Source organism: Convolutriloba macropyga, chromosome 5, assembly GCF_964194025.1.
Source record: "Convolutriloba macropyga chromosome 5, txConMacr16.3, whole genome shotgun sequence".
NCBI classification, from domain to species: domain Eukaryota; kingdom Metazoa; phylum Xenacoelomorpha; order Acoela; family Convolutidae; genus Convolutriloba; species Convolutriloba macropyga.
The window spans coordinates 74,095,520-74,118,007 of NC_134472.1; the positions used below are offsets into that span (position 1 = coordinate 74,095,520).

General features: G+C 36.0%; 2 protein-coding genes across 4 annotated transcripts in view; both read left to right on the plus strand.

Moving 5' to 3' along the window:
- Positions 1–4,310, plus strand: part of LOC142339635 (uncharacterized) — an 86,629-nt gene extending 82,319 nt beyond the window's left edge. Inside the window, exons 14-15 of one of the 2 annotated variants that reach the window (XM_075389816.1) lie at positions 1,728–1,926; positions 3,914–4,310. In XM_075389816.1, the coding sequence (XP_075245931.1) occupies positions 1,728–1,926; positions 3,914–4,117 (403 nt within the window). In that variant the 3' untranslated portion in view covers positions 4,118–4,310. Of the gene's footprint in view, positions 1–540; positions 565–1,727; positions 1,927–3,913 lie in introns of those variants that run through there. The other variant, XM_075389817.1, reaches the window with a different exon arrangement.
- A 4,042-nt stretch (positions 4,311–8,352) lies between these two features.
- LOC142339646 (elongation factor 1-alpha-like) overlaps positions 8,353–22,488 on the plus strand; it is a 109,208-nt gene continuing 95,072 nt past the window's right edge. Inside the window, exon 1 of one of the 2 annotated variants that reach the window (XM_075389836.1) lies at positions 8,353–8,380. The gene's annotated coding sequence lies outside the window, so the exon portion shown is untranslated. Of the gene's footprint in view, positions 8,381–16,689; positions 16,700–22,488 lie in introns of those variants that run through there. The other variant, XM_075389837.1, reaches the window with a different exon arrangement.

Below are 22,488 nucleotides of genomic sequence, written 5' to 3' on the forward strand. Positions count from 1 at the left end.
CGAGTCGCTTCCGGAATTCCTCCGGCTATGTTTTTTCTTTCGTCGTCTGACGCTCTTTTTTCGTATTACATTTGTTCACACCTCAAAGCTGAAGTCAAATTTTTTGAATGACTTCTTCCTCTCACTAACTGCTTTTGGGCGCGTGACGTCATTTCTCACTCTCTCGCAAAAATTTTTTGCGTGATTAGATTTTGATCATGTGACTTACCTGACTCAATTAAATGACTTTTGCACTTTAAAATTTAAGTTTATTTTGAATTAGTTTAAGGTCAAAGGAACTCATATGTGTAATAAGGGTCCCTAATGAAAAAACTTCTGCGCAATTTAACAAGCTTTTAATTTATCGTTTAATTTTTTTACATAGTTTTTTGAGCGGCGTCGATAACTTTTTCAACTTATATCTGTATCTGTTGCTATCTCTATCATATTGCACGCAAGTCTATTCTTTCGCAGCTATTTCGGTAATCTGCCGGCTATGTTAAATAACTTCAGTTTTGCAGTATGTTTATGCTGAGTTTTGTTTGTGCTTTCTTTGGATAGTGTGAAGTGTGGATCGTAATTCTGGTACGTATCATGAGTAATCATACCACTGTGAGCTCTGAGAAGCATGAAATTTGTGAACTTCATTCGATGTGCATGCGTTCTCGCATATGCGGTACTGCAAGCATGCTTTGCAAGATTATAATTTTAAGCTTTTAGAAAGTGTCCAAGTTGTACGGAGAATTTTGAAGATGGATGGCGCTTTTTCTAATTGCTCTCGAACAAAATTTGAAGAAATTTTGGATCTTTTCCGTTTGTGGGTGTACTGAACTGCTGAGGAGCAGTTGAAGAGGCAAAGATTCATGTTTTGAAAGGCAATCCCCCCGTTGTTTTCACTCGCCTTCACCTCCAAACTCTGTACCTCCCCCGTGCGCTTTTATCTTGCCTTTTGAGATTACCCTCACTGTGCTTAAGTGAGCTGTCGTTTGAGAGCAATTCGTCCGGAGTTAATCATGTTAAGTTTCTATTGTTCTCAAAATTTCAAAACCCGCAAATATTTTACAAGTAACGATGAGATTAAATAGTTCTTATTTCAATTGTTTAATAGCTGAAATAGTGATAGCTGAGTCGACTTATTATAACTCCCCAATTGCAAAGTACGTGTTGTTTTGTATCACGTTCCAGAAAGTTAATAATGTCAGCGACGGTTAGCGTTGATCTCTTCCTGGTCTTGGGTGAAGGGAATCTCTGGTTGTCTTCTATTTTATAATTAGTGTAAATGTTTGATGTACAGTTAGTGTAGGACACATTTAAAACAGCACAAGGAAATAAGCGTTTTGTTCATAGCCTTCTTCGTCTCTAAATATATGAGATTCACCTAAAGTGATGATGTTAATCACATATATCCACTCCGCCTGCCACAACCTCCCCCCCCCCCCCCCCCCCCTCTCCCATCGCACTCCGCACCCTGTACCACCGTACTGTGATGTACTGGATCCTCCACCCCACATCTGCCGCCATGGTCATTTTCCCTCCTTCACCCCCCACGTTCAAGCCGCTCCCTCAGCAGAGATAGGCTTCCTAAGCTTACGCTAACCACTACGAAAGCTACCCCTCGATAGTCGTTTGAGATCAATTCGTCCGACGTTATTCGTTATGTTTTCGTCAGTGTTGTTCTAAAACAGCAGAATTTACCTCGAAGTCGTCTGAAAATTGAGTCTCGTTTCAAATAATGCTATCTCATTTAGTGGTCAGATGGAGAAGCATTTAAAAGACGGTACGAAGGAGATTTTCTTCCCTGACAAGAGTGTGAAGCTGTGCTACCCTGATGGACAGGAGGAGACTACTTTGAGTGACGGGACTGTGTTGAGACTAGACTCGCACTCAAATACCAAGACCATATTCTACCCAAATGGCCAGAAGGAAATACACACTGAACAGTTCAAGGTATCACCTCTTTTTAATTGCTCTTGACCGAAGTTCATAGCAATTATTGCAAACGTGTTAGTCTTTTTTTAATGCAAATTTTTCGCTTGACCATTTTCATTACACCGCAGAGGTATACCCAAATCGTCACGGGCATATATGCCCGATGCGTGTATCTCGTGTTCGTTTTTACTATGTTAATACATCGAAAATGCATTATTGCGGAAAATAAAAATATTGCGGAAAATAGCTACTTTAACAGAAACCGGCAAAATGGAAGCGAAATTAGCAACCCCCCGTGTTCGCAGGTGTCCTAATGTTAGCCGCGAAATACAAGTACAAACTTTATAACCTATTTTTTGCGCGTCTTATATCACGCATCTGCTCCATTTATGTATCGCTGTTCCGCACGCAACGTAGCTCAATTTCGCATATAATCCGCAATTAAACCTAACTTAATTACTGCTTATTTAATTAAGCCTAACTTATTACTACTTGTAGTATTTTATTACTACTTATAGTACTTAATTACTACTTAGTACCATTTATTACTACTTATTAAAATCGGCCAGTCCCACATTGATATACAAAGCCTTTAATGTGCGAGGAATTTTTCGGAAAAAATCAGTTTTTGTGATGGCATGTATTTAAAGCACTTTAAAGCTTTGAAAGCTTCAATTAAATCTTTATTAAAGTGCTTTTTGCATGCTCAAAATGCGCGCAAATATTGGATACCTAAATTGAGCGGAAACGTGCTACAAGACATGTAACCTACTTTTCGATCCGAATGTTCTTTTTATCGCAAAATTGGCGGAACCCCTTTTCCTAATCTCGTTCATTGTATGTATCAATTTTCGAGGCAATTTTACCAAGGCGGTAATTTTGGGGTATACCTCTGCAGTGTAATGTTGCGCTTTTCCTTTCTTTGACTTCAAATGTTTTCTACCCGCCTGTCGTTCGAGAGCAATTCTTCTGACATTAGTCGGTTTATGTTTAAAAGTAGGAACTAATGTAGGAACTAACTCTTATCAATATCTATCATGTTTTTATAGCTGCGAAGCTGTAAGCTGAGCGTAGCTATAGCGGTGCTCTTGGTTAATTCAAAGAATTTAAATTGTATTGGGGCGCTGTCTTTTTTAAGATCTGTTCACACATTTTCATGATTTTTGAAGTCAAATTGGAGTAGTGATTTTGGTCACACCGAAACAGGAAGTGGAGCGCAAAAGCGAGTGGTTTTGCGGCGTGAAATTTTTTCGCTCTAAATTTAATGTAGAGTGAGAAAACGGTGTTTTGAACAAAAATTAGCTTTCTCGCTAGTGGTTTTTTGTTCACATGCGGCAATTTCACTTTGATTTTTACTGTTTTTTCGATTTTTTGGATCGGATTTTTTTTCTAAATGGTTTTCCCAATCCATTCATAGTCCGCTCTAGGTCTAGTTGTCTGTTTAGTCAATGAAATTTCTTTGAATTGTACGTCAGGACTTGTCCTGCTATGTTTTTTTGTTTCGTCGTCTGACGTTCTTTTTTCGTTTCACATTTGTTCACACATCAAAGCTGAAAAAGTCAAATTTTCTGAATGACTTCTTCCTCTCACTAACGGCGTTTGCGCGAGTGACGTCATTTCTCACTCTCTCTACCAAAATTTTGCGTGATTAGATTTTGATCACCACAAGTGACTTACCTCACTCAATAAAATGACTTTTGGACTTTAAAAATTAAGTTTAATTTTAATTTGTTTTAGGTCAAAGGGACTCATTTGTGCAGTAAAGGTCCCTATTAAGAGGCTTCTGTGGAATGAAGTTTAACAAGCTATATTAATTTATCGCTGAATGTTTTTAGCCTAGTTTTTTTCAATTTAGATCTGTTTCTGTCTCTATTATATGGCACGCAGGTCTATTCTTTCGCAGCTATTCCGGCAATCTGCCGGCTATGTTCACTCTTTGGTGTCCTCGCTTGACCCGAATTATAAAAACCTTAAATTTATTGAAACATGACGTAGTTATTTTCAGAAGCGTGAGTACCCTGACGGAACGTGTAAAATCCAGTACCCAGATGGCAGACAGGAAACCCGCTATGCCTCGGGCAGAGTCAGAATCAAAAGCGCAACTGGTGAAGTTCTAGTTGACCAACATCTTCCACAGGAAGCAAACTTGAACCGCAAGAGCTACGATATTGATCCGCGTCGGTCTGTAGATCCAATCAGTGAATACTGAAGACGTTATTACGAACAGAAATTTAACTGACTAAATTTGATCTATAAATTTTGTCAATTCCAATTCTGGTTTTGATTGAAATTGTATCTTTCCTATGTAATAATGATATCTTCCTCTACTCTTTGTGCCTTATTTGTATAGTTTTGATAACCGCTTAGCAGTTGTTTGTTAAATTGACTATTTAGAAATTTAATGGTTGTTATGGTGAAATCGTTGGGTACAAGATACAAGAGCCGGTATCGCCGAATCGTGTGCAACAGGTGTTAGTAATCAACGCAATAATAAATTTCATTCCGGAGCTTTGCGTCTATATGGTTGTATATCTACCAATGCTGGAACATTCTCTACGCAATGCCAAGCCACCCCTTTTGTTAAAAAAAATTGTAGGAACAGTTCGAAGGATAGAAACTTCATCTAAAGTTTACGACCTGTAACTAGCTCTTACAGCGTGCCACTTTTTTGAATTGAGCTGTCCATATTTGATGGCTGAGGAGCTCTCTTATGCAATCGCCAGGAAGCTATCAAAAAGAGAAGACCATAATCTTAATTAATAAGTAAATTAGTAAGTATTAGTGCGATAGTTTCGGGTACAATAATAAGCAACAAAGGTTAGAAATAGAATGAGAATAGACGCCATTACTATCAAAATTATAACAAGTTTCCTCGTAAATCCATTACTCCCACTCTCAATTGGTGGAGGCACTTCTGTCGTGGCCTCCTTTTCTGAAGTAGACGCAGATTGGCTCGCTTTAGCGGGCGTTGTATTTGCGGATGTCTCATCTGGATTCGCTGTATCATCCAGGCATTCTTGCATATTTGATATGCACACTGTCAATAGGAGCTACTTCTAAATTAACGCGTTTTTTCGATGGAAAATTTAATGTAATCTGTAACCTTTCTCAATTTAGTTAGAAATTAATAAATTGTTAAGTTTTCAAAAATGTGACAGTTTTAATTTTACAAGTGTTAGAAAACTGTATTATTTATAATACTTTCAACTACTGAAGAACCACAAAGTTCAAGATTATTACAGAATTTTTTGTATCGTTCAGTAAAATTGAAGCTGATAAAAACTCAAGGGTGCTTAATAGAAAGCAACAAGAGCTAATTCTTCCAATAGTTATAAGAAAAACAGTATAAACACAGATGATGCAAAAGTGATCGATTCAACAGCGGAGTAATTGCAACTTAAAGAGAAACGTCGTAGAAACGAATCCTATATATTAAACGCGTGAGCTCCGAAATATGACAAAATGTTTGCATGTTTGAGGGGCCTCTTGATGCGCATGCTTAAGAGCCGCATTGAGCAGCATGGTTAAGCGAACAAATCGAGAGTGGTCAGTGACCCAAAAGGCTCAAAGTAGATGTATGAGAACCGAACCCGGGACAAAAGACTGTTATCACATGCAATCACCACGAGGCCGTGAGCGCTTGAAAGTATGCTTGCCCAGAGGAAGGATTTAGTGCCCTGGGTACTGCGTGTTTTTTAATGGCTCCCAAACGAAGTTTGATGTGTTCATTGTAAACGGGTGTTTTTCAGCAAAGTTTTAGCTTTACAGATTCTGCGATATTCTAGAAGACACCTAGCTTCCCACTAATTTTTTCACGCTTTATGTCTTGATTTTACGTTTTGTTTCTGGCGGGATTTCAAATGCTCTCAATCTGAAATGGGTTTATTGGTAAAAATAAAAGCGATTGTTAGAAGGGGTTGTTTGTAATAGCTATAGTGTCGTTGATGAGATGGAGGACTGCTATTCAGAGGGTTGAGTGTTTGAACCCGTGTGGGGTACCTTCTTTTTGTAGACATTAAAATTTCCAATAAACACCATGCCGCCTGTTTTTGGAGAGCAATTCTCGCGACGCGAGTCGTTTCTTTTTCCTGTGGGTGTTTGGGGGATAGAAAATGTTAGGACTCTAAATTAGGACAAAATTTTTGCATGTTTAAGGGGTCTCTCGAAGCGCATGTATAAGAGCTTCATTAAGCAGAATGGTTAAGTGAACATATCGAGAGAGGTCAATGACCTAAAAGGCCAGAAACAGATGGGTGAATATCGAAACTGGGACAAAAGACTGATAGACAGGTGCAGTTACTACGAGGCTGTGGCGCCCTGAAAGTATGGTTGCCCCGCGGGAAGATTAACTGACCTGGTTACTACGTGTTTTTCGCTCCCAAGCGAAGTTCGAGATATAAATTGTAAACGTGTGATTTTTTCCAAAGTTTAGCTTTACAGATTCTGAGCCAATTTAGAACACTCTTAGCTTTGAACTAAGTTTTTCACGCTTTTCTTTTTGATGTTTGCGTAATCTCAGACTCTCTCAACCTGAAATTTTTTTTATAAGATAAGCGATTTGTCTATTACCATTATCCGTAAAATTGCTATGAAACTAAATTTTACGCAGTTTGTTGAATCGTCTAATTTTCCTCTTTTATAGTAAAAAGCAACTGCAACTTAGCACAATGGTCAACAGCGCTCCCATCGTAATATGTTTTAGGGGTCCTTAATCATGCAACCTAGCGTAATGAATGCGTTTTGAGATGCGATTTGCCATCATTTTTAAGCTCCTGATATGCACATTTTTGCGCTCATTAAGCTTGCGGTATAGCAAAAACAAGCAAGACAGAAACAAACTTGTCCAGAAATTATTAGGAGCAAAAGTCAAGTGAAATGCCCATAGATAGCCTAGGTGTTGAGACTTATGGCTGTAAAACGAGGGGCATGGTTTCGAGCCCGAGTTGGTGCGAAACATAAACCTTTACTTCTTTTAAACCCTCTATTCGTGTGAATGATTTTCTTGTTATGGTTTTGCGAACCTGCTAGTGCTCTTTTCAAAGAACTGCAAATCTTGCAGTAATATATATCTATCCCATCAAGTTGAAATAAGCTAATAGTTCGAAAACACTATCCACATTGCTCATTTGCATGCTTAAAGGAATGTTCTTGGCGTTTTTCAAATGTTCGATTATTTCAATTTTATATAGCGTGTCCCATATGGTTGAAATAAGCAAACGTTTCAAAAGCCACAGGTTATCAGGTTTGGGTTGAAAGTTCAGTTTTGTATTATGTAGAAAAAATTGATGAGTGAAAACATAATCGAAAAAACTCTATGGAACAGACTATATCTATATTTATTCGAAAAACATGCATTAGGAACCGGTCCCACATTGAAGTCAACATGAAAGAAGTTGTGGGTGGCTACACATTTTGCAAAAAAATCGATAAATAATGAAGAAAGAACAAACAAAAATAGGCCAACGCCTTCAGTAAAACTTTTCTCTGGTATCCCCCGGAAGCAGTATCCGTTGATAGGGCCAGCAAAATCATTCATTAATCAATCTTATTATCTTCACCAAAAACTCATCAGTTGAACGCTAACAGCAAACTGTTGGATGCATTGATCTCGTAAAAAAAACTCGTAATGTTAGTTCCTGTGTACAAATATGGGGCAACTAAAAAACCGGTATTATTTCAATACAATTACAAACTTGACAGTTTTCGGAACGTGCAATTCGATATGTTTGCTTTTAAGCAAACTGTGCTCCTTCTAAATCTCTAGAAAAAACTCAAACCACAAAAATCAACTTTTAGCATGAGAGTAAGCTTATCGCAATGATTTAAAACTTTTTTCGCAGAGTAGAAATCGAGTAGAGCAGTGACAAAAATGGAATAATGCTGGTATAACTAGCAACTAAATTATGCTTCGCTGTAGGCAGTTTTCAAAAACTGTTGGAGCCTCAAAGAAAATGAATCATTTCAAAATATTTCAAACTTAACATTGAAACCAAGACAGTTAAATTTGGAACCAAGACAGAAAAACACAAACATATGAATGCTATTTTTTTACCAGGCTTCTACTTTTGGGACCAAGCAGAGAGAAAATTTATATCAATTTGAATATTTTTTACCAGTTTGTACCTAAAAGTCATGAGATCGGTAGAAAAAAAGAAAGAGTAAAACTTTATAAAGAAAATCTAGATGCTTGTAGTTATAAAAATGGTCGGTTTCAAATCCAGATAAATTTCAGTAAACTCAAAAAAACAAGAAGGTTCAAATCTTTAAAGATATTCTAAGGCCCATAAAGTTCCAATTCAAGCGTACTTTCTAAAAACTTCAGACACGCAAATGTTGATATTTTCACCTTTTAAATAAGACATTAACTTTGACATTTGACAATTGAATATTGAAGTTTGAGTTTTGAACAGTCACAAGTAGAATTGCAAATTTTGCCTAATTTAGCCTAATTGTTGTGATAAACTTATTAAATAGTTTAAGATATGAGCCAGCGAGGCATGCCAAATAACCCTGCCAAAAACATGGTTGACTCGGTAGACTTGAATATGCCTCAACTTAGATTCCATGATCAATCACCGCTGCAAACACCAGTCGGTAAACCTAAAAAGAAAAGAACGAGAATTGAATTGAGCCCCATAAACGGTGATCTGGGCATATCAAGTTTCATTGATGAATTAAAATTATTGATGAGGTTAAGTGTTCAGTAAATCAGGCTATCAAGGAAATGATTGAAAAACTTTTAAGTTGAACACAGGAGGAAATATTAAAAGAAGTAAAATCAGAAATCAATTCAGCAACAGATTCCATTCGAGAGCAAATAATGTATCAAAAGGATGAGCTGACATTGAAGATGTTACCAGAAACAGAATTGCTGGAGAACTACAATAGGCGAGACAAATTGCAAATAATGGGAATTTCAGAACGAATAACATTTGACTCAAATAATCGCACGATTTGGGAGTCTAGGGATAGAACAATAAGCAACGTTGTGGAGTTGGCATCCGATATTGGAGTAATATTGGATAAAAAAGATATCTCGATTGCTTATTGTCTTCCATCTAACAAGAAGGAAAGACACATTATCGTTCGTTTCAACAGAAGAGTAAGCAAAGTCGAAATTTTAAGAAACAAGCGAATGTTGAATGAAAAAGACGGAACCATGCACGTTTCGATTGTTGAAGACCTGACGGGAGCCAGACTAGGGTTCCACAATTTGAAGAAAAGCGACAATAGAACGGAATCGACATGGTCAAGAGAGGGAAATTTGTTCTGCAAATGGAAAGTCAATAAAAAAGTACATTGTAGTAGTCAACTGTATGAAGGAGATATTGAGCTGGGATACGAATTACAGGATGTACAGTGCTGCTTGAATAATCAATCGTTTTAGCAATTAAATGAAAATTTACCTAAAACAAAAACTGATCAGCTTTCTTTAATAGTTTTGCATCTTAATACTAGATCATTAATAAAACATTATGATGAACTGGAGTGACAGCTAGGCTACCTCGAGTGACTCCCTGATATTCTTTGTCTAACAGAAATCTGGCTTAAAGATAATATGACACCAGAATGCTTTAAGTTATCAGGCTATATAATGTTCGTTTCTGAAACAAGACCCCACCGTGGAAGAGAATCAATGCCGGGAAGCGGTAAAATTAGTCGCTGAAGAACAGTGCAACTTAGATGAAACAGTTCTGATCAAAATGGAATTAAATTAAAAACACTACTTGACATTGGCTGTTTACAAACCTCCAAGAGTTAACAAAATATCAGATCACTATCCAGTTTCCCTTGAAATTTTTGTCAAACATAACAATTTTAAACCAGAATTAAGTTTTCGAAATATTTCGTTTACAAAATTGCAATTGAAGTCAGAGATGTTTTGTTTGACATTGAGTCATCAAATGCAAACCCTGAACTAGAGGGTGAAATGAATACATGCTTGAATTCCTTCCAAGAGTGTTTTCAGTTGGTTTTTGATTATTATAATCCTATGAAAGTTTATTGTCACAAATCAAATCTGAAGCTTAAATGGTTGACCAATAACCTAAAAATTTTAACCAACAAAAGAAATAAAGCACATGGCCGATGATTCAAAGATCGTAATAACGCCAGTTTCCGGAAGAAGTTTCTAAAAGAGTTTCCGGAAAAAATTTCATGTGTTCAATTTTCCTTAAAAAGCAGTGCTTTCAATCAGCAAACTAATTTTTCAAACTGGTTCTAAGATACCATTGAAAAAGAGGGATTTGATGTCACTAATAACGTATCAAATAAAACTTCTTGTGGTTTAGACGGCGTATGTTCCAAAGTACAATTTTTGGACAATCAACTAAAGTTTTATTACTATATCGAAACTGTTCGTAAAAATCTCAGTGCTTCAGTGTTCAGTTTGGAATTTTGTGCAAATGAGGGCACTTGATTCCTAGAGATTTCTTGCTGAGGTATTATGATACAAACCTCAAACCCATAATTCAGTATGGAATTTTAGTTTATGGATGTACATCACTGAATGCATTAAAGTCTATTCTAATAGTCCAAAAGAAAATTTTGGGTTCAATTTTTTTCATGAAAAAATAACGAGCCTGTAGGTAATCAATTTGTCGAGAATTAGAATCTTTCCGTCTATGAAATGTATATATAAGAGATATAAGAACTACTGAAATGTGTTCTTCGTTCTGTTGGAAAATTGCATACTGAGAAGTATATGAGCAACCTCTATGAATATAAAGAAAAAACCGTTTAACGCGCAGTGCTCAAAAAAAATTTTTGAAACTGCCTTCAAACAGGTTTAAAAAATCTTCTTTAGCCTATAGAGGAGCAAAATTTTTTAACATGCTGATTGAAAAAGGTATTCTTGAAACATCTCTGGAGATAGATAATGCCAATTTTCCCAGAATTGTTCATATTAAAAAGGCTCTATATTTTCTAGGCAGTATTTTCTAGAGCATAGCAATCAGACTTCCTCTTATGGAACGTCTAAGAATTCTTGGCAACAAAATTGGTGTGGGTTGTTCGTTGGAGGGGGAGGATGTCTGTCAACGTTACATTGAACTTGGGTTTTGGAATCTTGACACTTTGGTGTCAGAACCTAACTTTGATCAATGTAACGTACCCCCTTCCTCAAACTAATATTGCTTCACTTTTCGAAGCCTCTTAGGATGCTCTACATCAGTCAGGTAGCTAATATACAAAACAAATTATTTCTGTAATTACTCCTTTTTTTATTTTTTTTTGTTTGTTTTTTTTTTCACTTGCTTTGGTGAGATTGGGATACTTAAATGGACTTAGTTGACTATTATTCATTTTCTGTAAAATAAGAAATAACAAAAATGGGTTTCTTGCACGCCTTGAAGAATCCTTGGAAACTTTTTAGTAAAAAGACTGCAACGTTATCATTTGTGTTGGCTTCAATATCAACATTTTAAAGAAAAAGAATAAAAAATCAGCCTATTTTGATATTATCAATAGTTATGACTTCGAGCTGCTAAATAGTGACCCGACACGAATTTCAACTTCTATGGATTCCTGTGTCGACCATTTTATATGTGGACGGCAAGATTAAAACTCACAAAGATGAAAGTTTCAGATCACTATACAGTTTAACTTGAAAATTTTGACAAACATAGCACTTTTAAAACAGAGTTAAGTCTTCAAAATAATTTTTTCACAAAAAATCAATTGAAGTCAGATATGTTTTGTTTTACATTGAGTCATCAAATGCAAAAAACTGAATTAGAGGATGAACTGAATACATGCTTCAATTCCCTTCCAATAGTGTTTTCAGTTGGTTTTTGATCATTATAACCCTGTGAAAGGTTATTGTCACAAATCAATCCTGAAGCCTAAATGGTTGACCAATAGTCTAAAAAATTTAATCAACAAAAGAAATAAATTACATGGCCGATGGTCCAAAGATCGTAATAACGCCAGTTTCCGGGAAAATTTTCAACTTTTGAGATACAGAGTTGAAAAACAGATCAAAAAATGCGAGCGCATTTACTATTTTAAAAATTTGAAAACTGTGTGGGAGACTCGAGGAAAGTTTTCAAAATAACAAATTGTCTTCGGCGCAAAAATGAAAGGTCAGATCAAATATGTATGTTTGAAACAGAATTCGGAAAATTAACAAAACCATTTGATATAGCACAAGAAATGAACTCTTATTTCTCTTCTTTTGGAGAAAAACTTGTCAATTCATTTTTTCAATTTCCCTTAAATAACATTGTTCTCAGTCAGCAAACTAATTTTTCAATCTGGTTCTAAGATACCATTGAAAAAGAGGTATCTGATGTCATTGATAACCTATCAAATAAAACTTCTTGTGGTTTAGACGGCGTATGTTCCGAAGTAATAAAGGCTTGGAAAGACATAGTCTCCCTATCTAACAAAACTGGTTAATATATCATTCCATTAGGGTATTTTGCCTGCTGCCTTGTCCATCGCAATATTTTTTCTTCTTTTCAAATGAGGAAGAAAAGCTTGCTGTAATGACTACTGGCCCATCTCCCTTTTAATATGTTGGGGCAAAATATTTGAAAAAAAACGCAACAATTTAACAATCAATTTAGAGAAAACAGTGCAAGTTAATTTCAAAAATTTGACTCCAGATTCTAGTTATCTAAAAAGAGCTGGATCGTGTCAAAACTGGAAGTTTTATTACCATATCAAAACTGTTCGCAAAAAAACCAGTGTTCATTGTGGAATTTTTTGCAAATTAAGGCATTCAGATCTTAGAGTTTTCTTTCTGAGGTAAAATGATACAAACCTCAAACCCATAATTCAGTATGGAATTTTAGTTTATGGATGTACATCGCTGAATGCATTAAAGCCGGTTCTAATTCTTCAAAAGACAATTTTGGGTTCAATCTATTTCATGAAAAAAGACGAGCATGTTGGTAATCTTTTTGTCGAGAATAAAAATCTTCCCGTCTATGAAATGTATATATAAGAGATGTAAGAACTACTGAAATGTGTTCTTCGTTCTGCTGCAAAATTGCATTCCGAGAAATATATGAGTGACCTCTATGAATATAAAGAAGACCCCCGTTTAACGCGCAGTGCTCAAAAAGATCTTTTCAAATTGCCTTCCAGGTCAAACAGGTTTAAAAATGTTCTTTAGCCTATAGAGGAGCACAATTGTTTAACTTGCTAATTGAAAACGGTGTTCTTGAAATATCTCTTGAGATAGATAATGCCAGTTTTCCCAGAATTGTTCCTATTATAAAGTATCTATACATTCTAGGCAATATAGACTTAACTGACTTTGTGTTTGGATAGTTAGAGTGGATAGAGCAAAGCAGTCAGACTTCCTCCTATCGAACGTCTAAGAATTGCTCGTCACAATATTGGAGTGGGTTATTCGTTGGAGGGGCAGGAAGTCTGTCCACGTTACATAGATCTTGGGTTTTTGAATCTTGACACTTGGGTGTCAGAACCTACTCTTGATCAATGTAACGTACCCCTTTCCTCAAACTAATCTTGCAACAATTTTCGAAGCCTCTCAGAATGCTCTAAATCAGTCAGGTAGCTAAAATGCAAAACAATTTAATTCTGTATTTACTCTTTTTTTATTTTTTACTGTTTCTTGTTTTTCACTTGCTTTGGTGAGATTGGGATACTTAAATGGACTTAGTTGACTGTTATTCGTTTTCTGTAATACAAGTTTATTGGGGCAGCTTCAAGTGAACCAATTGGTTCCGTCTGTTGTCCTCTCTGTCCTCTCTGTAAATATATATTAGACTTTGTGTTGCTAGTTTTATTATTTTGTATCAGAAAAATAAATTCCTCTTCTTCTTCTTCTGCTTTGCTTTCTAAGAGGCCACTGAAAAAATTACGCGATGCAAAAGTTGGTCACGACACATTTTTAACTAAATTTTCATTAACTTATATGCCAGCGATATCTCTACTGCATCGTTTTTGCTCTAATCATTGTAAATTCGGATCTGTTCTGTTTGCCCCCCGCGCTTAGTGAGCATAAGTCTTTTATGACCTCCAGGCGCACGTGCTATTTTCTTACATGGTAACGTGCTATATAACAACATATAATTTGTAACTGGGGGTAATAAAAACACTGGGGGGGCATAATAGATCTGTAAATTCTCATCAATGGCCAGTTAAAATGTAAGATGCTCATGCTGAAAAAAGCTAATGTTATAAAACCTTCGCACAGCAGTTAACGTGTTTATATAGTGGTGTTCGCTGAATTTAAATTGAAGCAGTTCCTGGGAGTTCAATTGTAGGGGGTGTATAGTTGAGACCGTTGTTGATGCAGCATTTCATGAACCTGTTTCCTTTAATTCCGTCTAATTTCTCCCCAATTTCAATCAAGCTCTCAAGAAAGCAGGCACAGATAGTTTGATCAGATTCTGGAAAACAAACTGAAACAATTTTGAAACATAAACTGACTGTATTACCCTTGAACGAAATCAAGGTTGAGGAGCCAGACAAGAGTGTCCTCTGATAAGACCGTTCCAGACCAACGTTATCTCTGATCGGACCTTTCTAGAAGAAAATGACCTCGCTGATCAGACCTTTACAGACGAAAATGACCTCTGATCAGACCTTTCCAGACGAAAATGACCTCTGATCAGACCTTTCCAGACGAAAATGACCTCGCTGATCAGACCGAAATCAGACCAGTGTCTACTTTTGTTCAACTCTGGCTCAGACCAATTCCAGACCACTGTCCACAGGTTTGTTCGCTTTGAATAGTCTCTGATCAGACCGTCCCCAGACCGAAATCGCCAATGAACAGATTATTTTCTGCATTCGTCAAAGCGCGACGAACTATTTCCATACGATTGCGCCCTTAAAAAATACGTTCAGACCGTTCCCACCCAGACCAGGTGTTTTCTCGGAGGGCAATTGGAGGGAAGGGCTTTCTTGCATAGAGATTCATATTTGAGCCATATTGAGATCCAAGACTACAACTGGTATGTAGTTTGTAAAGCATTAAGAACAACGCTCCTAACTTTCCTAGAAAATGTTTAAATACCACCTAAAAATATCAACTTTTTTGTTTTTATAATTTCAAAAAAGAGAAGCTTCATTGGCTCAGGAGGTTTTTAAATTGCGAAATTCTGATATCCCAGGCTATCAGTAGAACATAAATGGTCAAACAAAAAAATAGTCAGCCTAACTTTACTGGAAAAAATATCTTGCCTTTTAAAGCCCCTCTGATGAGAATGTTCGCTCAATAGCCCCTGTGATCAGACACTTCTGCAAGAAAATATCTTGCCCTTTAAACCCCCTCTAGAAAAATTATCTTGCCCTTTAGATGAGAATATTGTGCGTTCAAAAGATCCTGTGATCAGACACTTCTGCGCTTGAAATGACCTTTGATAACACTTCTGTGCGGATGACGAAACAAACGGTTTTTGGATCGGTGCGTCTCAGTTTTTGACTGTACTCAAAATGTCTCATTTTTGCGTTACACTTGTCGTTAATGTCTTAGTTGTCGGCGTCCGCTCCTTCCATTGACGTTGTATCTGAATCCGTAGCGCTTCCTATCAATTGATTAATTTGTTTTTTGTCATCGTTATCCTTTCTTCCATGTTCGGTTTTTCTGCTGCTTTCGGATACTCATACAACGGAGATTTTTATAATGAAGCCATGCAAGAATTACAAACCGTTTCGGGAAACCACAACATGTTACAGCAGCTTACCTTGATAAGTTGGAACACTTGTCCAGACCGACCATTAATAACCCCGAAAATTTTGACCAGACGGAATGACTTCGGATTTGACCAAAATCAGACCATTCTCCAGACTTTTTTGCCCTCGGACCAATACTCAGACCCGTTATTTTTCGTTCTAGAAACACACCGTATGCGTTCAATATGGGTCAAGTCACTTCCGTCTGTCACCTCAACTTGGGCAACCGAGGGTTGATGAAACTCAGCAGCTGCGAGTTGGTTGGGGGCTGAGAAAAAAATTTTTGCCCAAACCCAAAAATTTCAACTCAAAAATTTCAGTTCAAGCCATTAAAATCTGCCTAATTAGCAGTTTTGTTGAAAAGTACCTTTAGAGATTTGGAAAGCTCTAATAAAGGTGCGTTTAACCGAAGCTGCTAATTTTGAAGAAATTCAGATCGTGAACTGGAGTTTTGAATAACGCCCTCGGGCGTTACCAGTTTATCCCGTATATGAAGACAGAAAGTAGCCGGTAGAATTCCAGAAATCACTCGAATAGTCGCTTCCAAATTACACGTGCCAACTTTTAAAGAGTAATGCGCTAATTTAAAATGCATTATATGTAATTGGGGTAATAAAAACGCAGGGGGCGAACCAGATTTGATCCCTAATACCATATAGAAAGTGCTTCTTCAGCGTCACTAAAATAGCCACTCAAATTTGACACGAAAAAGACAAAAAAAGTAAGTACACAGATCTCTATACAAGAAAGCGACCCAGAAAACGATAGAAACCAATACCAATCTTTGATTTGTTAAGAATCATTATAACACCAAGAGTTCACTTCCTATGGTAAGAAGACACAGATACGTTTACAATGTTTTCTTCGTTCGGCAGCATTTAACAAGAAAATTTAAGGACAAAGAGCACAAACAATCAAAAGACACAGAGACATAGAAACAGACATCGAAAAATTCTGGAATTCAACCAAAAAGTTGAATTAATTTCAAAACGCTCGACTAAAATTCAATCTTCAAAGTATTAAAGAATATAATTTTTCGACGTGTGGAATTTTTGGCGGCCAATAATTCAATGCAATCAAATTAATCCAATTTTATGTTCATTAAATTAATTATCCAATAACTGAACTCTTATTAAATCTTACAGATTGCAATAAATGCTGAAATACAATGATGGGATAAGCATCGATAGTAGTATACTAAAATGCACGTACCCCCGTGACAAATCGTGCATAACGTTTTGTCACGGGTGGGGACGTCCCACCCGTTACAAATCGTGCGGTACATTTTTGAGGTCGAAAAATTTTGTCTCTCAATTTTGACGGGGGACAAAAACTTGTAAAAATTTTCTCGATTTGTGCCGGGGACAAAAATTTGTAAAATTTTCTCAAATTTGTGGAGGACAAAAACTTGTAAAATTTTTGTAAACTTTGTGCGGTGAGAAAAACTTGTGAAACTTTTGCCAAATTTGTTCGGTGGGCAAAAACTAACGATATTTCCAGCTATTTTGTGCGGGGGATAAAAACTTGTTAAAATTTCACAGTTTTCTGGAATTATTGAAAAACTTGTGAAAATTTTGCAATTTTTTTTTGGGGTCCCTTAAGTTGGTTTTAAAATTTAAAAATCCTTAAACCCTTTTTTAGTCAAAAAGACTATTCATGGGTTTTCAAAAGAAAAAAAATTTACTAACCTTTTCTTTATTTCAATCTCTTGATAAGTTTTATGTAATATAACTACATTTAAACCAAAATGGAGTCGAATTTTGGTGGTTTTGATCCAACATCTGGTTTTGATCCAACATCTGGTTTTAATTTGATAGTTTTATTGCCCATATGTTATCCCAGATTAGGGAGTGTGGGCAGATTAGAAAACCAATAAAATTTAAGTGCCAGGACTCCAAATTGAGAATTATTGTGTCTGATAAGAAATTTGCAGCGTCCAAGGTGAATAGAATGCAACTTTGCAGAAAATGAGAAGAAATATACGTATGAAATGGACAAAATAAATGCTCGAAACTATATGAAATGTTCCAAAAAAGTACTGAAAAAGTGTTTGAAAATGTGCGGTAAAGCAATTCATATACCACAATTGTATGACGGGAGAGTTAAAAATCGAGAAAAAAAATTGTGTATTTTTAGAGTAAAAATTGTAAATGACAACAAGTGCAGACCGGTAAATTGTGTAAAACAAGGTGCTTGAGTGACAATGCAAATGTGATCACGTAATATAGTGTAAAACTAGGGGAAAACTATAAAAATGACAAAATTTTAACGGGAAAAACTGATATCCGACTGAACCTTACTGCGTAACTTAGGCAAAATGATAGAATGAGCAGTCAATTTCCCTTAAATACTTAAGAAAACTAACTTCTATTTTTTTGTGAAAGATATTCTAATTTTTTCTTTACATTAATAAACAGTTTTCCTGTTCTGTTTTTATTCTCCAAAAATCTTCATAGCACTAACAATAACTTAACTAAAGCTGTATGTCTACAGTGTTTATCAATTTTAATCTAATCTGCACTAGTTTTTTCCGACCTGTGATTGGTTGAAAGCTGACTGAAGATTAATTTTAGACTGGTGCATATGACAAAATATCTTTTTGATTTTTGTTTGTTTTGCAAGTTTTGGTCTAGGCTTTTGTGATTGCTTGGCCGAGTTTTAGGAATTATTATGTCTACTACATGTGCCAACATATGTCTTTCATTTCCATAAGCAATTCAGTGTGGTCGTCTCAGCTTCTCTGATTGGTCAGTCGGGTTTAGGCTTTATTACTGTCTTGCATATGTTTGAACACGTGTTGCTTTATTATCAAAGACACGGTGTGGTCACAAGTTTGAGTTTGTATTTAAAAAGAAAGTAGTATGTCGTTGTCTCAAGATTACTTTGATTTTTATCTCGATATCGCATGTTCGACAGAATGTGTATACTGTTTACTGTGTATGAGATAAAAGTGGAGTGGAAGCAACAATTCAATTTCAAGTGTAACAATGTGCGTTGAGACAAAAAATAGAAAGAAATATTAGGCTATATAACACGGAACAAACAATACTAACAAAATAGTTTTCACAGTAGAAGATCTCAAAAACCAAAGAAGCAATGTCTTTAAATGAGTAATAGAAGTTGATGTCAAGCTTTCGTTTCTTTGGAGCAAAGCAAAGGCTCACTGGTGGCGTCTCGAGACTGCTGCTGGTAATTATGGAAACTTCCGCTACCTTGGGAGTTGAGGGAGTTGGCGTTGAGTCTGGCAGAGGAGAATTTGACCAACTTGTAATGTCTGGGCTTTCGGGGCCTTTTGGAATCCGCCAGAAACTATCAATAATTTCCAGGTCCCTCCAATAGCCCTCCTGATTTTCGTATAGAGGAATCTCTTTGACATCATAGTCGTAAAGAATTTTCCTAACATTTTCATCAATCGTCTCTGGATTTAAAACAAATTCTCCTACGTAGCCGGTAACATGATCGATCATGTACTGTGCTCTTTTCATCAGCGCCTTTTCAAATCTGAATGATTGGATGTAGTCGAAAATTACGATTGGTAGCGCCATGTGGTTAATTGTAATCCACTCGTTGTCCCGCAACTCTTGTTTAACAAAAACGACTTTCTCTTTTTTGTAAGTTTCATATGCTATTGTTCTCAAATCGGGATTGGCCTCCTCTTTCAGAATAATTGCCACCGGAGACATGTTCAAACTTTGAAGACAATGAACCCATTAATGATTTGTTGTGGTAATTTGCCAGGTCGTGAAAACTTTTGGTCAGCTTTTCTATATAATCAAAAGATAAAACAATTTGTTCTAAGACTTGAGAATTTTGTATCAATCTTGTTTCGAGAATAATTAGATTGTTATCAATAGTGGAGAAAGACAAAAAGAAATGAGGAAAGACTGTGAAAAGAGTTTGCAAACAATTTTCAGTTTGTTGTATAGCAAAGATTTGGACTTTGTAAGCATCCAAACAGTATGCAAGAATTGAAAGAAAATGATTATTTGTGTTCAATTGTTCTCGCTACATGTTTAGGCGTGTTGCCTCTAAGAATAGCTCAAAAACATACTTGTCACGTAGAGCATAATAGTTTTATATATTTGGTTTTTATCTTAGCCAATCTGAAAACAGCAATAACTATACTTGTCACGTAGAGCATAAAAGTTGGATATATTTGGTTTTTATCTTAACCAATCAAAATACAGCAAAAATTTGAAACTTAAGCTTAGTTCTAGTAAGGCGAAAAAAGAGTGACTACACAGTATACGAATGCGTTGTTCTATGTCTTATCATATCCAATTGGAGAATTCATGTACAAACAAAAACAACATGCAGTCATCATTGCGGTTATTGTTTCTTAGTGTTTAAAACTATAAAATTCAAAACCCGATAAGTTAGTCTGTCGCTATTATTAGAATGACAAAAGCTTATTCACTCGTTGTTTAGAGATTGTTAATAAAAAATGTTTTAGACTCTTCAGCGAAAAGCATTAAAAACTTTGTTGAGTTGCAGTTTGGTAAGTGAGAAAAAAGACTTGGCATGCGTTTTGATCAACCAATTCATTGTAGAAACTGTTTGGAAAACATTCACGACAAATACTAATCCATTTCTACATCTTATCCTGAAAAATCAGTAAGATTAAACTATTTCCTGGCAGCAAGTGAATTTTTTAGTGAGTTGGACTGCTTTGATCATGATGTTGCTCTAAAGTTGCGTCCATATGGAGGTCTAATTGGCATTGACAATTCATCTCTCGACAAAAATCTAAAAGTATCGAAAATTTTACGTTTGCACGCTATTTTACACGACGCAGGAGGTTTCATATACGAAATATATAACCAAGGACCTCGTTATTCTTATATGCTTCCGTGGAAAAGCAGCAACTGTTTTAGCGGGCATTTGTCGGGAATATTATTTTGCTTATATATAAAGATTTTTCATCCGTCGATTGTTTACTTATTGGAATGCTGAGCAGCAAAATGGTTGTGTTAGACGTTGAAGGATTTCGTCACAGAAAAGAAAAATTTATTGTTAAAGAGTTTGGAATTTGTACTCAAGACTACCTTGACTGCGTGTCATTTTTACCACCAACAAGTTATAGTGAGTTAAAAGCTCAACAAAAGCAATCTTTCAGTTGGTTGAGTAGAAATTTGCACGGTATTGATTGGGACATAGGAAATTATCCCTATGTTTATCTAACACAAATAATTCAAAGCGTTCGCTTGCGGAATCCTGGTGCAATATTCTACGCTAAGGGAGCGGAAAAAATTAAGTTTTTGTCAGAATTGCTTGAATGTCCTGTTATTGATCTGAATTCACTTGAGCGTCCTTCGATATCTGTGAACTATTTTACACAAAATTGTCAAAATCATTTAAAGGGCAAAAACATTTTCAACAAACATTGTGCAAAAGAAAAAGCCATTTTCTATTTAAACTGGTTAACCAATGAGAGAGGAATTGACGAAAGTGGAGGCACCGTTGTCACCGAGTTCAACAATTTGTGCCTTGATTACGGGGGACGGGAATCTGAGTCCTTCAATTTCCAAAGACGAAACCATAAAAAACGGAAATCAGTTTTTACAGAGAAAAGTAAAATTGTTGCTGACTGTGGACGAAATTTGCTCATTCACTCATTTAGTGTTTTATATTGAACCTTTTCTTCAGTGGAGAAAGCAGAATGTCAAAAAATCAACCAAGAGTCTGTCCTCCGAAACTCTTACTGATGTCGAAGCACCCGGTTGGTGAGGAAATTGACAAAACGATACTTCACTGCCAAAAGAGATTCAACTCTTGGTGAAGGAAGAAAGAGTGCACAAAATTGTTCATTATAACAAAACTGAGACACTCTCTGAGTGCTTCATGGTTCATATGAAAGACTTTCTAACTGAGTTTAATTGCTATGAGTTGTTTTATGTAATCTGATACCCAATTGATACTTTTTAACAAGTTTTTATTTTTTGTTGAGATGGAGGGAGTAACAGTCGATCAAGTTGACGCTGTTGTAGAGGAAAATTATTTTGAAAAAGAAAGTAGCAGCGAATCGTCTTGGAAATTTTGTAACCAAACAACTTTGCCACGCTCGGAAGCTGCATTTTTTGTGCAAATGTTTGTTATTTTACTACTAATATTACTTTGTATAGTGAAGTTAACCGTGTTAAAACCAAATTGTGAAAAAACCTCGGTTTGGATATTCATATTGTCAAGTTTAGTTGGATACATTTTACCAAATCCAAGACTATGAATAAAATTATATCTACGCAAGATAGAGTCTTCATGGCCGTTGTACGGCCCTCAGGTTGTGGCAAAACAGAGTTAATTTTCAAAATGTTGAGTGGAAACACATTTTACCCAAAATTTAACCACATTATATTTTTTTTACCGAGAAATGCAACAAACATACGTCAAAATGGAGCAGAAAATTGGAGTTATTTTCAAAAAGTATGCCAATTTAGAATTTTTGGATAACCTTGAAAACTCTCTTTTGATAATAGACGACTCGTGCGAAGAAATTTATAACGACAAAGAATTTGTTAAGCTGGCCACTGCAGGGCGTCACAAAAAGTTTAATGCTATTTACATAAAGCACAATCTTTATCAGCAGAGCAAGTGGTCTCGTACAATAGACTTGAACACATCACACATCATTCTGTTCAAATCAGCCCGCGATATTCAACAAGTCGAATTTTTAGGCAAGCAGTTAAATCTTGTTAAAATTTTAAAACATTGCTATCAATTGGCAACGAAAGAATCATTTGGGCATTTGCTTATCGATCTTGATCCAAAAACTTCGGATTGTTTACGATACTGTTCAAATATTACTGAGCCAGGTCCTACAGTGTTCTACCTTCCATCTGTTAAATCAGAAACAACCCCTCTAAACAATAAAGAGAAAAAATTATCTATACTGAAGCAAATGGTGCATTTGCGACCAAAAAGTTAAGGAAA